Here is a 15,329-nt window from a genome sequence, read left to right as displayed (position 1 = left end):
GACTGATAAGATTTTAAAGGTGATAATGCAGTCATATTTATTCAGACTTTGTAGTCTGAGCCTGTTAATGATCAGTAAAGTAAATACTACATGAATGAACACATTATGTTTATGTGCATGCATTTAGTGGAAAGTAAGCTAATAAGCAGTTTCATATTGGGTTATTTGTTGATGAAGACTAGTGAAATATAAATAAGGGAAAAAGGCAATATCTGCTCCTGAGTCTGATTGTTACCAAAGTAAAGTACTAGTGCTTTTGGTAAAACTTTTACCTCTTATAAACCAAAGGTTTATTAGCCTGTTATTCAGTATAATAAGCATTCACTAAGCAATAGATAGTGACCAAAGTTAAATTGCATTAAATTTTAAATTGATATGAGAGGAAGTACACTTTCACCTTTTTTTATATGTGTGATATTGGGGATTGAATCCCAGTCCTTAGTTACACCCAGCTTGCTGTTAAGACTTTAGTGATAGGATTTTCTTCCTTGTGGTTTCCCATAGGGGCATAAGGAGAGACTGCAGCAGGACTTTCAGAACAATTTTCTACTCACTGTGAAAACTTGTGAGAGGTTGTTGAAATTGGGGAAGGCCTGACATTCTCTCTCTCTCTCCCACCTTCCTGTCAGCTCATAGACCTGCCTGGGTCCCAGGGAGGCTGGAGCCTTCATGTCCAGGCTCCATCAGTAAGCAGAACACCAGGTTATGCAAGCTTAGCTCAGTTAGACCTCAGTTCTTTCAGTTCCAGTGAGAGCTGGTGAAAAAGTCAGGCTGGTCATTCACTGATTATCTTTATTTCAGAAAAGTCTGGTATATAATTTTGGTATCAGTTATAGCTGAATTTGTCAACAGTTTTGATAAAGCAGATGCCATGATCCCTATTTGGAAATGTGTAGATTGTTTTGAAGTGTAAATGAGTTAACAGAGGTAAAGCACGTAAACAGTACTTGGCACATAATAAGTGCTAGTTAGGTGATAGCTCTGATTATTATGATAGTGGCTTTTAATTGTTACTGTTTTTCAGTATGTTTGATTTTTAAATGTGTGATTAATACTCTCAAACATCCAACATAAATACTGTTTCCTAGTTCATAAGGTTGTTGCAAGAATTGAATTAGACAACACTGCATATGTCAATGAGCTTTGTAAACTGCAAAGTACATCTTTAATGGTGATGATAATATGATATTTAGAATCTTTCCGACAAGATTACTGACTCTATGATTGCTACTCCCTCCCAAATGCTCTTATCTCTTCTTGATTTTCCAAGACCAATTCAATCTTTTGGTCAAGTAACACACCGTTGTAAATAGATCACTAAGTATTTTTCTGTTTTCCTATCATGAATAAAAAAAAAGTTTTAAAAACATGCTATTTCTTAACTCTATTGAAACAAAGCTGTCATGTTCTGGGTTTGTGCCGATCGTGCTATTATAAAAGGTTTCAGAACATTTATGAAGGAATCCAAGATTATAAATAGAATTTGGACTGATGTTGGGGTAGAATTGAAAGTAAAACAAAAGATAGGTCAAAAGAAGACAGAAAAAGAGACAATAACTTTAATCTGAAAGTCTTGTGCTAAAATTCCCCATACCTTTACTACCCACTCCAGTTTTTCTCCCAGGCTTATCTCTTCCAAATTTCATTTCTTTTCTTTTTGTTTATTTTTCTGTTCAGGGTTTGATCCTAGAGATATTCTACCTCTGAGCGACATCCCCAGCCCTACTGCATTTTTTTTTTAATTTTGATACATGGTCTCACTAAGTTGTGGAGTGCCTTTGCTGAGTTGCTGAGGCTGACCATGAACCCAAAATCCTCCTTTCTCAGCTTCAGAAATACTGGGATTATAGGATTTACTATTATGCCTGGTTTATTTTTTTATTTTGAAACAGGCTTTTGCTAAGTTGCTGAGCCTGGCCATGAACTTGTGATCCTCCTGTCTCAGCCTCCCAAATACTAGAATTACAGGTGTGAGGTACTGTGCCCATCTACTCCTAAATTTCTGAGAAATCTACAAATCTTATATTACTACAAATCTACTCATTATAAAAATTGCCCCATGTCCTGTTATTTATCCCATGTAATATACTATGCATGTATTTTTGGAATATATTAAGCAAAAGGAGATACGATATTTTAAGAAACCTAATATAGAGTACATTTCAAACATTATTGATTGGACAGAGGAGACATCAACTTGAAGATCCCAAGAACAGCCAGACTACCATATCTGTCTGTGATCATCAGACTGATGTCATTGCCACATGCCTTCCCATGTTTACTCCTCAGTTTCCTTTACAAAATGATCGCAAATACCCCAAAGTGCATCTTGTTCTCAAGATGGTTCATATTCTCCCTTGAATGTATACTTCTTGTCCTAAATAAGTCTTTGCTTACCTCTATCTGACATGTCTTGAAATTATTTTCTGAGACTCTTTAAATTCTTTTCTGAGACGTTTGTCAAGGACTCTGTCATCCTGAGTTGAGCCCCTCTCCCTTTCAGGACCTCAGTAGACCCCCAGTGGTGACACTGTCATGGAGTGTTTTAGTGTTAACCCAAATCTGGATCAAACTACTTTGTTTTACATATCTGCTAGTTCTTTTTCTAAGAAAAAGTGACCCCACTGAGTGGCCAGGGCAACTTCTTGTTTTTCCTATTGTCTTATTTTCCTCAAACGTATTTACTGACTCAACAGATACTTATTTATTTAACATCTACATTGCCAGTTTTTGTTGCAGTTATTGAGAATATGTTATAAAAATGTTTGCCTTCTACAGGATTGTATAATGTTCACAGAATAATTCATTTAATACAAAATATTAATCGCGGCTCATTTAGAGGCAGACATAAGAGTATATCTTGTATAATTTTTGGACACTATAAATTATTCAAAATACTTTAAATAAGTAAATATTTTAAATATGGAAACATTCCAAAAACTTGAGGTTTATTTAGTTATTGATTTGTTTAATCAGATTAATCTCACAACATTGCTTGTATATTTTTATGGAATCCATTATTACAAAATAAATAATTATCTTTAGCACTAATAATACCACTAAGCTTGACTTGATACTGTTAATTAAGACTTTTAGATTGTCCCTAACATCTTTGTCTTTAAAACTTCCTTATTAGCTATGCATGGTGGAGCACGCTTGTAATACCAGCATTTGTGAGGCTGAGACTGGAGGACCGTGGTTTGTGGACAGCCTCAGCTACTTAGTGAGGCCCTCTGCAACTTAGTGAGCCCCCGTTTCAAAGTAAAGAATAAAAAAATAGGGCTCAGGCGACGCACTCTGCTGCCAGCCGCTCACTGCATGGTAGCCTGGTGCCCCCGCCGCCACCTGCATCTCGGCCGCCGCCCTGCGATGACCACCGCTGCCCCCTGCCCTGCAGCCGCCGCCTGCCGCCTCGGGACCGGCTGTATAATTAGGCCACAATCTTCAATGAGTAGAGATATTCCTCAGTTCTGTGGTGTTCTTGGTCAGACATTTATGGAGTTTCTGAAGGGCAGTGGAGATTACTGCCAGGCACAGCACGACCTCTATGCAGACAAGTGAACTGTAGAAATTCATTACTACCCCACCAAGAAGCCCCCAGAAGAGTGGTTAACCTGGACACAGAAAGGTTGAATTAAAATCCACAGAGCATTTTATGCGAGTTCTGACCCGGATGGGGTAAACCTCGGTGCACTTCCTTTCTATTGCCTCAGTGTTACTGGATTGAAGAATTGCTGCTTCTTGTTAGGAGGTTCATTTCATGTCCCATTACTCCCAACTTCATACTCAAAGCACTGAGAATATCAAGTGGAGCAGATTGAAGTCGACTTCAGTTACTTTGCATCATTTATGTATTCGATTTTTAAAATTCTTTCATACCCTATTGAGTGTTTTTAAACTAAATTGACATGGCTCGAATGAACTGCCCCGCTCCTGTGGAAGTCACATACTAGAACATGAGATTCCTTATTCACACAATCCAACCAATGCGACCTTAAGCAGATTTATAGAGGAACTTAAGAAGTATGGAGTTGCCACAATAGTTAGAGTGTCTGAAGCAACTTATGATACTACTCTGGTGGAGAAAGAAGGCATGCATGTTCTTGATTGGCCTTTTGATGATGGTGTACCACCATCCAACCAGACTGCTGATGACTGGTTAAGTGTTGTGAAGGTTAAATTTCATGAAGACCCTGGTTGCTGTATTGCTGTTCACTGTGTTGCCGGCCTTGGGAGAGCTCCAGTGCTTGTTGCCCTGTCATTAATTAATTAATTGAATGAAATATGAAGATGCAGGACAGTTCATAAGATAAAAGCGGCGTGGAGCTTTTAACAGCAAGCAACTTATGTATTTGGAGAAATATCGTCCTAAAATGCGGCTGCCTTCAAAGACTCCAATGGTCATAGAAACAACTGTTGCATTCAGTAAAACTGGGATGCCTGATGCTATTGCCTTGGAAGTGGAATTTGAGACGGGACTTAATAATCAGCCAACATGTTGGCTTGTGAAAAAGTCTAATGAAGCTTGCATAGGAGTATTGGAAAGCAGTTTTACCAGGCCACAAGCTTGACAGAATATCAGCATCTATGTTTGGGTTATGATCAACCAATTTGGATCTTAGCAAAAAGATTCTTGCTGTTCAGCATTTAAAATGTGCTTATCATTTGTACCAAATGACCTTTCCTGAAATCGTTCGGTATTGAGTTATATCTTTAAATCTGTTTCTTTGCCAGAATCTCAATATATAAGAAATTTAGAAAGATTAGGTGCCAAAATAACCAGCACAATACTTGTATATTTTTAGTATTATGCAGAACCAAAATTCTAGGAACTAAGAACACTCTAGACCTTATGTGATTTGTTTCTTCAGTCATTGCAAAAAGTAGGGCCTAGATGGTTGTTTGTCTGCTCACTCTGTGTTTACATCTCCCACATTCACACCAGTATACATCAGGTTGGCTTTACCATTTTTTAAAAATTTTACCAGTCTTTTTTGTGTGTGTGTGTGTGGTACTGGGGTGTCTGGAAGCCCTTCTACCTCCGGGCTACACTCCCAGACCTATTTATATTTTGAAACAGGGTCTTGTAAGCCAGCGCGGCTGGCTTGAAACCTGCGCGATCCTCCTGTCTCCACCTCCCAAGCGCAGGGATTACAAGTGTGCGCCACCACGCCCAGCTAAATTTTACCAAGTCTTAACAGTGATTATTTAATGTCCTTTGAGTCTTATCTTGTGCTATTATGGGAAATGTCCATTTTGAAAATCTACATTATTATAGAAGCACATGTCTTTAATGTTTTCAGAGAAAAAAAGCCTTACAGTTAATTTAATGTTTGCACTCTGAGGTGCAACTTAACAGGGAGGGCCTGAAAAAAAGAATGTAATTGCTTTTGTCTCGTGCAGAACATGTAGAAGATGCTCTCTAATTTAGTAAATATTTTTTTAAAAAGTAGAGATGCTTTGTTACTTGTAGCTAAAACAATTCTTAATAAAAAAATTTCTGAAATTCTTGTAATTTTTTTCCATACTTATCAGTTGTTTACCAACTTTTGTTTGAAGTGTGATTTTTTCCCCTTTTTTCCCAAACTCTCATGCAAAGAAAGTAGTGGGTTTCTGCTAATGATTTGAGCAGACATCTAATATTTTATATGCCTTTTCAGCTGTGTAACTTAGTATTTGGATACTTGATAATTTGTTTTATTATATAATTGATAAAATGGTGATGTGTATTAATGTTAGTTCAACAATATATTTATACTGTCTGGGAATGTGTGGTTATAGTTTTGTGGGAGAAATAATTTATCAGTGTTCACCAGCTTGTAAAACTTAGTGCGAGAGCTTAAACATCTAAATAAATAATAAAATGCATTTATCATCATTGAGATTGTTTTGCTTAAAGTTAACTTTGTAGAAAACAAGATAAATTACGTTTCAGTTAAAAAAAAGAAAAAAAAGAATAAAAAATAGGGCAGGGGGTGTAGCTTGGAGGTCGAATGCCCCTGGGTTCCATCCTCAGACCCACAAAAAAACCCCAGAAACCCGCAACCTCCCCAAACCCCCCACTTCCTTATCCTAGAATTTGAGGTCTTTTTTCTTGAAAGAATCTTTATTTTAACCCAAACACGACAACAATAGTGAGATGTACGTTTCTCACTTAGTAGTTCTTAAATCATCATTTTGTAGATATTGTCTTTATTAGAAAAGACTTTTCTTTTTGGGGTATGTTAAGTTCAATTGAAATAATGAAGTTAAACAATGTTAGGTTAGGTTAAAAAATAGTTTTCTGTGTTTTGAATTGTAAATATCTCAAGTTCATAAAAATGAAAGAGAAGGACATTTGTACCACCAATAGTTTATGATATTTAAACCTGGCTTACAGCTGGGCATGGTGGCACACACTTATAATCCTCGTGCTTGAGAGGCAGAGACAGGAGGATCGTGCAGGTTCGAAGCCAGCCACACTGGCTTAGGAGACCCTGTTTCCAAATAAAAATATAAGAATAGGTCTGGGTGTAGCCCAGAGGTAGAAGGGTTTCCAGGAACCCCAGTACCACCAAAAAATAATAAATAAATAAAAAATAAAAATAAACCTTGCTTACTTATAGAAACCAAAAATAAATTTGTATAATTTCTTTTACATGTTAAAGATATTTCTTAATTTGCAATGCATTTTGCTATCCTTAACCTGGATTGAGGAATGCTCTCTCTGTGTCTGTCTGTCTCTCTCTTTCTCTCCTCTGCCTCTATCAATTTTCTCTAGTATCATAACAAATACTTCACATTATATGGTTTAGGATAAGAAAATGCCATATAATGGAATATAATTAAAGTATTTGGTGTGATAATGAATCAGTTATATGCTATATTCCATATTGATTCAACTGGTTTTCATTCAAACTATCCAGTTTCATTTTATTATTTTTAGAATTTTTCTATTTTATAATCTTTCGATTCCACTTAGTTTCCTTAAAGAGCTCAGGTTCTTTTAAATTCTGCACTGTCAGATAAAGAAATGGTTCTTAGAATCCTAGAAATCCTTTGTCTGGCAGAGAAACAAATGATTAAACTGAAGAAACAGGTGGACTCAGGTCCAGGCTGAGCCTGGGCAGGGCATACTGTGGTGTTTGTCCATACCCTTCTTCAGGCCAAACTCACCTGGTTCTAAGTTAAGTGAAAAGTTTTAATTTTCTGTGAAAAAACATTTGAGATGTAGTGGGTATGTCTGGCCAGAGTTCCTGGAATTAATGAGGTAACGGGAATGGAGGCTTAGACAAGAGGCTTAAAATTATGATTCCTTCCTTTGCTAGTTATTACCTTTGGTTAAGGCACTTGACATCTCTGAGACCAGCAAATGGAAGATAACATCAAAGGTTAGTTGTGAGAGTTAAATAATATATGCACTACACTTAATATAGTATATTGTAGGTATTAAATGGATAGGTAATTGTTTACTTATAAGATATAGGAATGTTGTACAAATGCCCTTCGGTTCAATCCTTAGCACCACAGTGGAGAGAAAAGTATTCCACACTTGCTATATCAGTTTAAAAAAAAGCCCTTTTCAAATTAGAGCAGCTGGTAAGCAGCAAATCATGGTTCCTATAAGGTATACTAATTAGGCACATGGCCTGGGAACTCATAAAACTTTAAGGCTGGAAGTCACACTGGAACCTCTCTGGTCTTCAATTCTTATTCTATAGAAGAGCACCTGGAAAGGTGAACAAATTGTCTGTTAATGAAAGGTAGATCATAACTAACAGTCCCCAGACTGAAAGTGTACACCTGCTTCCTCTGTATCATACAACCGACACCGTTTGTTTCTGGTGGTGGTGGTACTTCAGATCGCCTGAACACAGGGACTCTCAACTGATCAGTTCCGCAAGCCATTCTACACACTTGCACACAGGCTCAGACATAATTTATGTTCATAACAACTCAAAGGGGAAATGTGGATCTAATAGGAAGTAGTATATTCTAGAGATGGAATTGAAACAATTGCCTTAAGTTTAAATACACACTTTGCTTTTCAACAGTAATAAAGAACTGCCAAGGCTCTGGAGCGAGAGGAGTTGTTGTGTTTGAGGGAGGAGGATTGGCTTTACTGTCAGAAAGTTGATGATTATAAAATATGTATTTGTTTATATTCATAAAGTTGTCAACATGAAGTATGATGACTAAAAACTAGCATTAACAAGATGGAAAGGATTCTGAAATTCTTTGCCAAAAACATGTGCTAGAGCTGTTGTGGAAGCAAATATCTTCATTTCTGAATAAAACTCCCTTCAGAGCTATTATTTGGGTGGTGTCTGTGTTGAGGGCATCTGCTGCTCTGTCCCTCCTTATCTGTGACTGTATTCCAGTCCTCCAGGGCTGACCTCAACTGACAGGACAGTCCAGTCTGCTCTCCTTTTTATTTAGACTTGGTCAATGAGAGGCTTTGTCAGGAGCTCAGAGGAAGGGAAGAAAGTGAGTTTTGGTTTTTAATTTCCTCAGCTTCCTGCTTGTTGAGCTTCAGGTTGGCAATTTCTGCATCTCTCTACCCAGAGTCAGTTCCTGTTAGGTGCCCTTGTATGTGACTCTCACCAGGCTGGCTTCTGAGAAAAATCCTCCTTTTTAATGGTACTGAGGGTGGAACCCAGAGGCTTTCTACCTCCGGGCTATATTCCCAGACCTTTCTTTTTTTATATTTTATTTGGAAACAGGGTCTCACTAAGTTGCTGAAAGCGTAAGCAGCTGAGGCTGTCTTCAAACCCGTGCGATCCTCCTGTCTCAGCCTCCCAAGAGCGGGGGTTACAAGCGTGCGCCACCACGCCTGGCCCAAATCCTCCTTTTTAAACATAGAAGTAACAACCTTCTTCTGTTGTCAGTCCTGGGCTCGTTCTTCCTCACTGTGTCTTTTCTTAACCCTGCCCACTGTTGTGTCCAGTCTTTCCATTAAAATCTCTCAATAACCCCTTTGAATTGCACCTTGAGAGTCTTTCCAGGCCTTGATACAGGCATACACCTAATTTGTATATGCACAGGATTTTATTATCATTAACTCTCATAAAGTCTTCAGTGGCTTCTTTGCTTGTGTTTTGCAACTATACTGTAATAGACTCATATACATGCATAGCCACTTTGCCTCTTCACAATATTTAGCTATTATCTATTTTCCCAACTTTGTTGAAACTTCAAAAATACATCTTATTTTATTCATTCTATCTACTTCCCTTTTTTGTGGTAATTTCTCTGACCACCTATTGTTATTATTCAGTCTACAGAAATAGTTTTTACTTTTTTGAGTCATGTGAATCAGATGAAAATATAATTCTTCCTAGAAAAGTACATGAAATATGTATACAGCAAATTTGCATATGACTTATTTGGTTAAGCTGGAAATTGATTTTTAACTGCATACTATTGAAAAAAATCATGTAAATTTTGTGGTGACTTTCTGAAAATAACGAAAATGAATATAAATTGTGCAAAAGTAAATCTTAAAAATAAACTTTAATTCTGCCCCAAATGAGTTTTATGATATTAAAATTGAAAAGGAGGTTGATATAGCAGAATGAAAGTTATCTTGGGTATTTAACTGATTTTGACATTTTTATTTTGATAGCATCTAGTGATAAAAACTGACTCAGAGTAAGGTTGCTGTCAAAGAACTAACTAAGACTGTTTTGGGTTGAATTTATAAAGCATCATTTCTTTTGTCTTCAAATGAATGAAGTTACCTTTGCAGAGCTGGCATTACTGATTCTCTCTATGCCAGAAAACAAAGAACTCTGAGTCCATGTTTAAGTTTTAATGTTGTCAGAACAGAAGATGTCTGCAAGCAAACTCTTCTATATTTCTATGTGTTTTTTTTCTAATGGAGGAAAGCTAAGAAGGCCTTGTAACTCTTGACTTTAACCCATGGAAGCACTTTCCCTCCATATCACAAGGTTGTAATGGAGGTTCACTTGTGATTTTGGCTATTGGATTTGAGCTTAGACAAACTTTGATCAATTATGATGTTCCTGGATGCAGGTACAAAAAAAAAAGCTCAATTCGATAACAAATCAAAGAGTAAAGTCTATGATCTCACATATCAAAGGGTCCAGAAGTAAAGCCTGCCTTAGGCAGATTGGTGACTCAGTGATTCAATTATGTCACTGGGGACCTAAATTCTCCCCATATTCTGCTACTTATTCTCAAACAGCTTGGAATTCAGACTGGTTCTTTTATGGTTGCAAGATCCTCACCAAGAATATATTCTTGATCACGTTCTAAAAGAGAACTCTTCCCCTGTGACTGGACCAACATAGTTCATGTGACTTCCCTACATAAAATGCTAGACAGAAAAATGCCATGTGCTTACTGGTTTTTAAACCAAACAGAGAAAATTTGACAATGAGATCTATTTTAACTCAATCATTTGTGGGTGGAGAGAAAATATTTGGAACAAAATCAGGATAGTATTAGGAAGGAAGAGAAATAGATTCTGGGAAAATAATTTCCCTTCTGATATATTCAGTAGCATCTAAATAGCATCTGTAGGAAGCATATAAAATGAACTCAGCTAGAATATCTGCTAACTAAACTAAATTATGAAATACATGTTCATTAGTTTGTTGTAAGAATGGATATGCTTTTTCTCTAGAAGGAGCAAAATTTGGCTTAAGCTTAAATAATTACTCTTTGGAGATCCAGCAGATTTGGTGTAGCAGAGAATAATTTCATATTACGTTGAACCAAAACTATAAAAAGGCAATGTCTTATTACCCTGGCTTTGACAGGAGCCTAGCATAGACATTTTTCTTTTCTTTTTTGGTGGTTCTGGGGTTCCTGGAAACCCTTCTACCTCCGGTATACACTCCAAGGCCTATTTTATATTTTTATTTGGAAACAGGGTCTCTTAAGCCAGCCTCGAGATCCTCCAGCCTGTGAGATCCTCCTGTCTCCGCCTCCCAGGCGCTGGGATTACAAGTGTGCGCCACCACGCCTGGCAACATTTTTCTAGATGGTTTGTAGAGGGTTGACATGAGTTATAGTTTGTGTATCAGTGCAGAAAAATAAGATGTGATGCTACATGTTTCAGGTGTTCCACTTATACATATGTAACAATTTTCCTTACCAAAGTTTTGACTAACCAAGCAGCCTTTTGCTATTTTGAAGATGTTGATGCCTATGTAGTTTCTATAAGCAACTCTCAAAATAGCAATTTTTAAACATATCAATAAGTAACATTGAGCAAAATCTCAAAATTGGTTGCAGCAAGTCTCTGTATGTCAGTTTCGTGCAGTTATATGTTGAAAAAGTGTATGATGTAGAAATTTCTCCATTGTTTTCTTAGATTTTCTGGTTTGGGAGTAGATGACATTTCTTCCCTCATTTTGATAGTCTCTTACTTTAGTGCTTATGATATAGTTCGAGCCCTTTACCATGGATTTGGTGGCCCAGCCAGGTTTTCTTGAACACCATTCTGTTTTCACACTTCTCCCATTAGCTTCTCTCTTCTGCTTCTTCCTCTATTTCTTCTCTATTTATTCCTTGACACCACCCTCAATCTCACCTTTTCTCTTTCTTTTTTGCTTCTCTCTTTCACTTTTATCTTCCATAATATATTCCTGGTATTCTTTTTCTTACTGACATTCTTGTCTCATCAGAAAAAAATCTTTCCAGCAACAGAATATAATAAGCAATTAATGTCCCCCAAAACTCAAACCTGCAGTCAGGTTTGGAAGCAGGACATGGCTGGAGGTGGGTGGTGTAGGGTGTGGCTTTGGGGACTGTATCTGTCCCTTGCTTTTGTTTTTCTCTCTCTCTCTCTTTCCTTTCTGCTACCGTGGTTTGGAGCTTTGCTGCCATGGTTCCTGTCTTAAGAGCCTGCTGAACATAGACGGACTAAGAAATGACTCCTGAAACCTCTAAAGCAGTGAGGTAAATAAATCTTTCTTTCCCTGAGTTGTACTTATCAGGTACTTTGATCACAGTGGTGAAAAATTGACAAAACAGCAGTATTTTACATGAAACATATTAATAGTTTTGTTCTCCTTTGCCAATTATTGACTCACAGAGAGTGAAGGAAACCTCCATGATAAGAAATTTGTGTGCGTGCGTGTGTGTGTGTGTGGTGTGTGTGTGTGTGTGTGTGTGTGTGTGTGTGATAGAGAGAGAGAGAGAGAGAGAGAGAGAGAGAGAGAGATTTTTACTAAAAAACTTAAATACAGTTATATTGATGATTTAGCTGATTGATAGAAAACAGTGTGTTTCAAGTGTATTAGTAAATTAAGACTTTGGCCAAGGACTTTAAGATGTTAGAATGTCCCTAGTTTAAAAATTCTACCAGTCCTTTCTTTTTTTATTAATTTAAAAATTTTGTCAATAGTAATTACAGTTGAGAAGGTGACCATGTGTGGGAATTCTGGTGTAGTGAGGAGGATACACAAGTAGGATGACCTGTTGTGGTGTGTAAAACCCCAAGCCAGTGGCAAGGAATGGAGTTAGTGGCCTTGCAGGGGGGTTTCAGAGAATTAACAGGGTAAACTTCCATGAGTGGTCACATCCTGAGGGGAATAAGATAAACATCTCTGTGGGGAAGATAGTAGTTTCACATAGGGGAAATACTTAAGTAAGAAACAATTTTAAGGTTAATTGGAGCCGATTTCTCAATGTTGGACAAAGGAATTGGAAATTTGGAAAGGGAGAAAGTTGGATTAAACTTAGTGGATTTGAACTACTTAGCCAGAAAGTATATAGTAAATGTAGATATTGATAGATGTCTTAACAACTATAGAGGTGAATGTGCATGGACTCAAATGTCTAAGTGTCTCTGCATAGCTCAGAACTCCTAAGCTCTGTTCACTGAGCATTCTTGGAAACAGCAGCACTCTCAATGTCATAAGAACTCCTAGGGCTTTTCTTAAGGAAGCCCCAAGTCATTATAGACATGGATGAGTTCAGGTCTGGAGAGGAAAGAACAAATGAGGTTGGGATATCTAATATCACATGGCAAGGACCTGCTCCAAGAAGGATAAGAAGGTACCAAAATACACAAAAGCCACTTTTTTTTTGGTGGTACTGAGGGTAGAACCCAGAGGCTTTCTACCTCCGGGCTATACTCCCAGACCCATTTTTATATTTTATTTGGAAACAGGGTCTCACTAAGTTGCTGAGAGCCTCACTAAGTAGCTGAGGCTGACTTCGAACCTGCACAAGCCTCCTGTCTCAGCTTCCCAAGCGCGAGGATTACAAGCGTGCGCCACCACGCCCGGCCACAGGAGCCACTTTGAAGAAGGACTCTTGCTGGTTAAATCTTGCCAATTGAGCTTCAACATAAATAATATGAACTGAATATTATTTTCAATTATTGAATATGAATAAAATAAATGGTAACTCGATTCTGATAAAAATGAATGAATAAATTAAAAGTTTCTAAGTATGTCCCAACAAAATATCAATAAGTATACAGAGGAAACCTATAATTTCAGAGTTGAGAAAATTGGCAGAAATCATCTTAAACAATCGAAGTGATCATAACCAGGAATAGAAGACACCATAACCATACACTGTTCAATGAAAAACACAGCATCACTTCTGTGGTATTTCATTTATTTATTTATTTAGGCACTGAGGATTGAACCCAGGGTCATTCTGCTTCTGAGCTATATCCTCAGCCTTATTTTTTTATTCTTTATTTTGAGACAAGGTCTTGATAAGTTGCAGAAAGCCTCACTAATTAGCTGAGGCTGTCCATGAACCGAAATCCTCCTATCTCAGCCTCCCAAGTACTGGGATTACAAGTGTGTGCCACCATACCTGGCTACTTCTGTGGTATTTCTACTGAAGATGCATAACCTAGATCTAGTCCTGAGTAAATATCAGATAAATCCAAACTGATGGCTATTCTACTAGCTTGTAACTTTCTAAAGTGTAAAGGTCATGAACATTAAGAATAAAATACTACTCCAAATGGAATAAAATTATAGAAACAGGATAATTAAATGCAATGCAACACTTGATCTCAACAGGGCCCCTTTCCTATAATAACAGTACTGGGCTGAAGAATAGATAGCATTGTTATATCAGTATTAATTTTCTGATCTTGATGGTTGTTCTGTGGTTATGTGGAAAATGTTTCTGTTATTTGTAGCAAATACACATTAAAGTATTCAGGGTTGATGGGACATTAGGGTGGCAACTTAATCTTACGTGGGTTAAGAAAAGAGTTCTTTTTATTATTTATCTACTACTTTTCCGTAAGAAATGAAAGTCAAAGGTAGGGGAAAAAATTCCAGCTGTGGATACAAGAATAATATTTATTTCCATTTTTTGGAGGAGGTATTTGAATGGAAATTTGAAGGATGGGAGGATCTGGTCATAGATGAAGGGAAATCATTCTAAGAGAGAATACACAGGAGCTATGTGGACTCACTGAATCGTCCAGTCAGCCTCTCTGCCACTACTGCTGTGATTCTGGCTCATTATTTCTTACCTAACAGCTTTTTCTGCTTCCAGAAAGCATATGGCTTTAAAGCTGAGGATTTAAGATGGGATGTGGAAGATAGAATGGAAGATAACTTTTCCCCCTAGAAAAATAGATCCTCCTACTGAGCAGCAGGAAGGTGCCCGACTTTGCTAGAGAATTTCTCCACAACAGACCAAGCTGTGAAGTATAACTATGACAAAGAGCTAGCTAATTAGAAACAGCAGCTGTAAAACAAGCTCCCACCTTCAAGGTGCTATTTATAGAAACGATCTTGTAAAGAAAAATGTTTATCTAGTCTCTCTGCTCTGAGAAGTAAGATCTAACTAGTAAAAATCCATTCTTATAAAAGTTATATAGGCTTATTACAGAAATTCATGATGGTACAGCATGTTGAAAATGAAAAGTAACAATGACCTATTACTCTACAACCCCAATTACTACTAGAAAATTTCCTCCATAGTTTTTCATTAGATATACAGTTACATGAATACCTGGGATAATTCTCTGCCTTTTTTCCTTTGGGTGGTGGGTGTGGGTGGTGCGAATGGAATCCAGTGCTTCATGCATGCTAGGCAAGTACTCTACCACTGAGCTATACTCCCAGCCCTCTGCTTAGAAAAAAATTGATAATAATTATATAGTAATCATCTTGAATGGCTATGAAACAACCTTTGAAAATATAATTTTTAAAAGCATAGATATACTATTATATTTAGACCTTTATATATTTATCCCTATTAAAAGTAATATTGAAATAACTTGTCATTTTTGTGTCTCTATTTTCTTAAGATAATTCCTCAAAGTATAATCAAGTCACATGATAAAATGTTTCAGGGCTTTTATAAAAATTGGAAAACTTCTCTCCAGAAATACT

The 15,329-nt window shown here is 37.1% G+C and overlaps 1 protein-coding gene and 1 pseudogene across 2 annotated transcripts; both read left to right on the top strand.

Annotated features, from left to right (window-relative positions):
* Window positions 1-3,318: 3,318 nt before the first annotated feature.
* Window positions 3,319-3,561, top strand: LOC308266036 (uncharacterized protein; the record flags this gene model as incomplete). Its single annotated transcript, XM_080700085.1, has 1 exon — window positions 3,319-3,561. One exon carries the CDS (start codon window positions 3,319-3,321, stop codon window positions 3,559-3,561), a length of 243 nt encoding a protein of 80 aa, XP_080556211.1.
* Window positions 3,562-3,908: 347 nt separating this feature from the next.
* Window positions 3,909-4,429, top strand: LOC308265785 (protein tyrosine phosphatase type IVA 1-like; annotated as a pseudogene). Its single transcript has 2 exons — window positions 3,909-4,243; window positions 4,317-4,429. The product of its transcript is annotated as a protein tyrosine phosphatase type IVA 1-like (transcript).
* The last annotated feature ends 10,900 nt before the right edge of the window (window positions 4,430-15,329 follow it).

Source organism: Muscardinus avellanarius (assembly GCF_963383645.1).
Source record: "Muscardinus avellanarius genome assembly, chromosome: 8".
NCBI classification, from domain to species: domain Eukaryota; kingdom Metazoa; phylum Chordata; class Mammalia; order Rodentia; family Gliridae; genus Muscardinus; species Muscardinus avellanarius.
The sequence above is the reverse complement of the archived record's forward strand: the minus strand, read 5'-3'. Positions and strand labels throughout refer to the sequence as shown.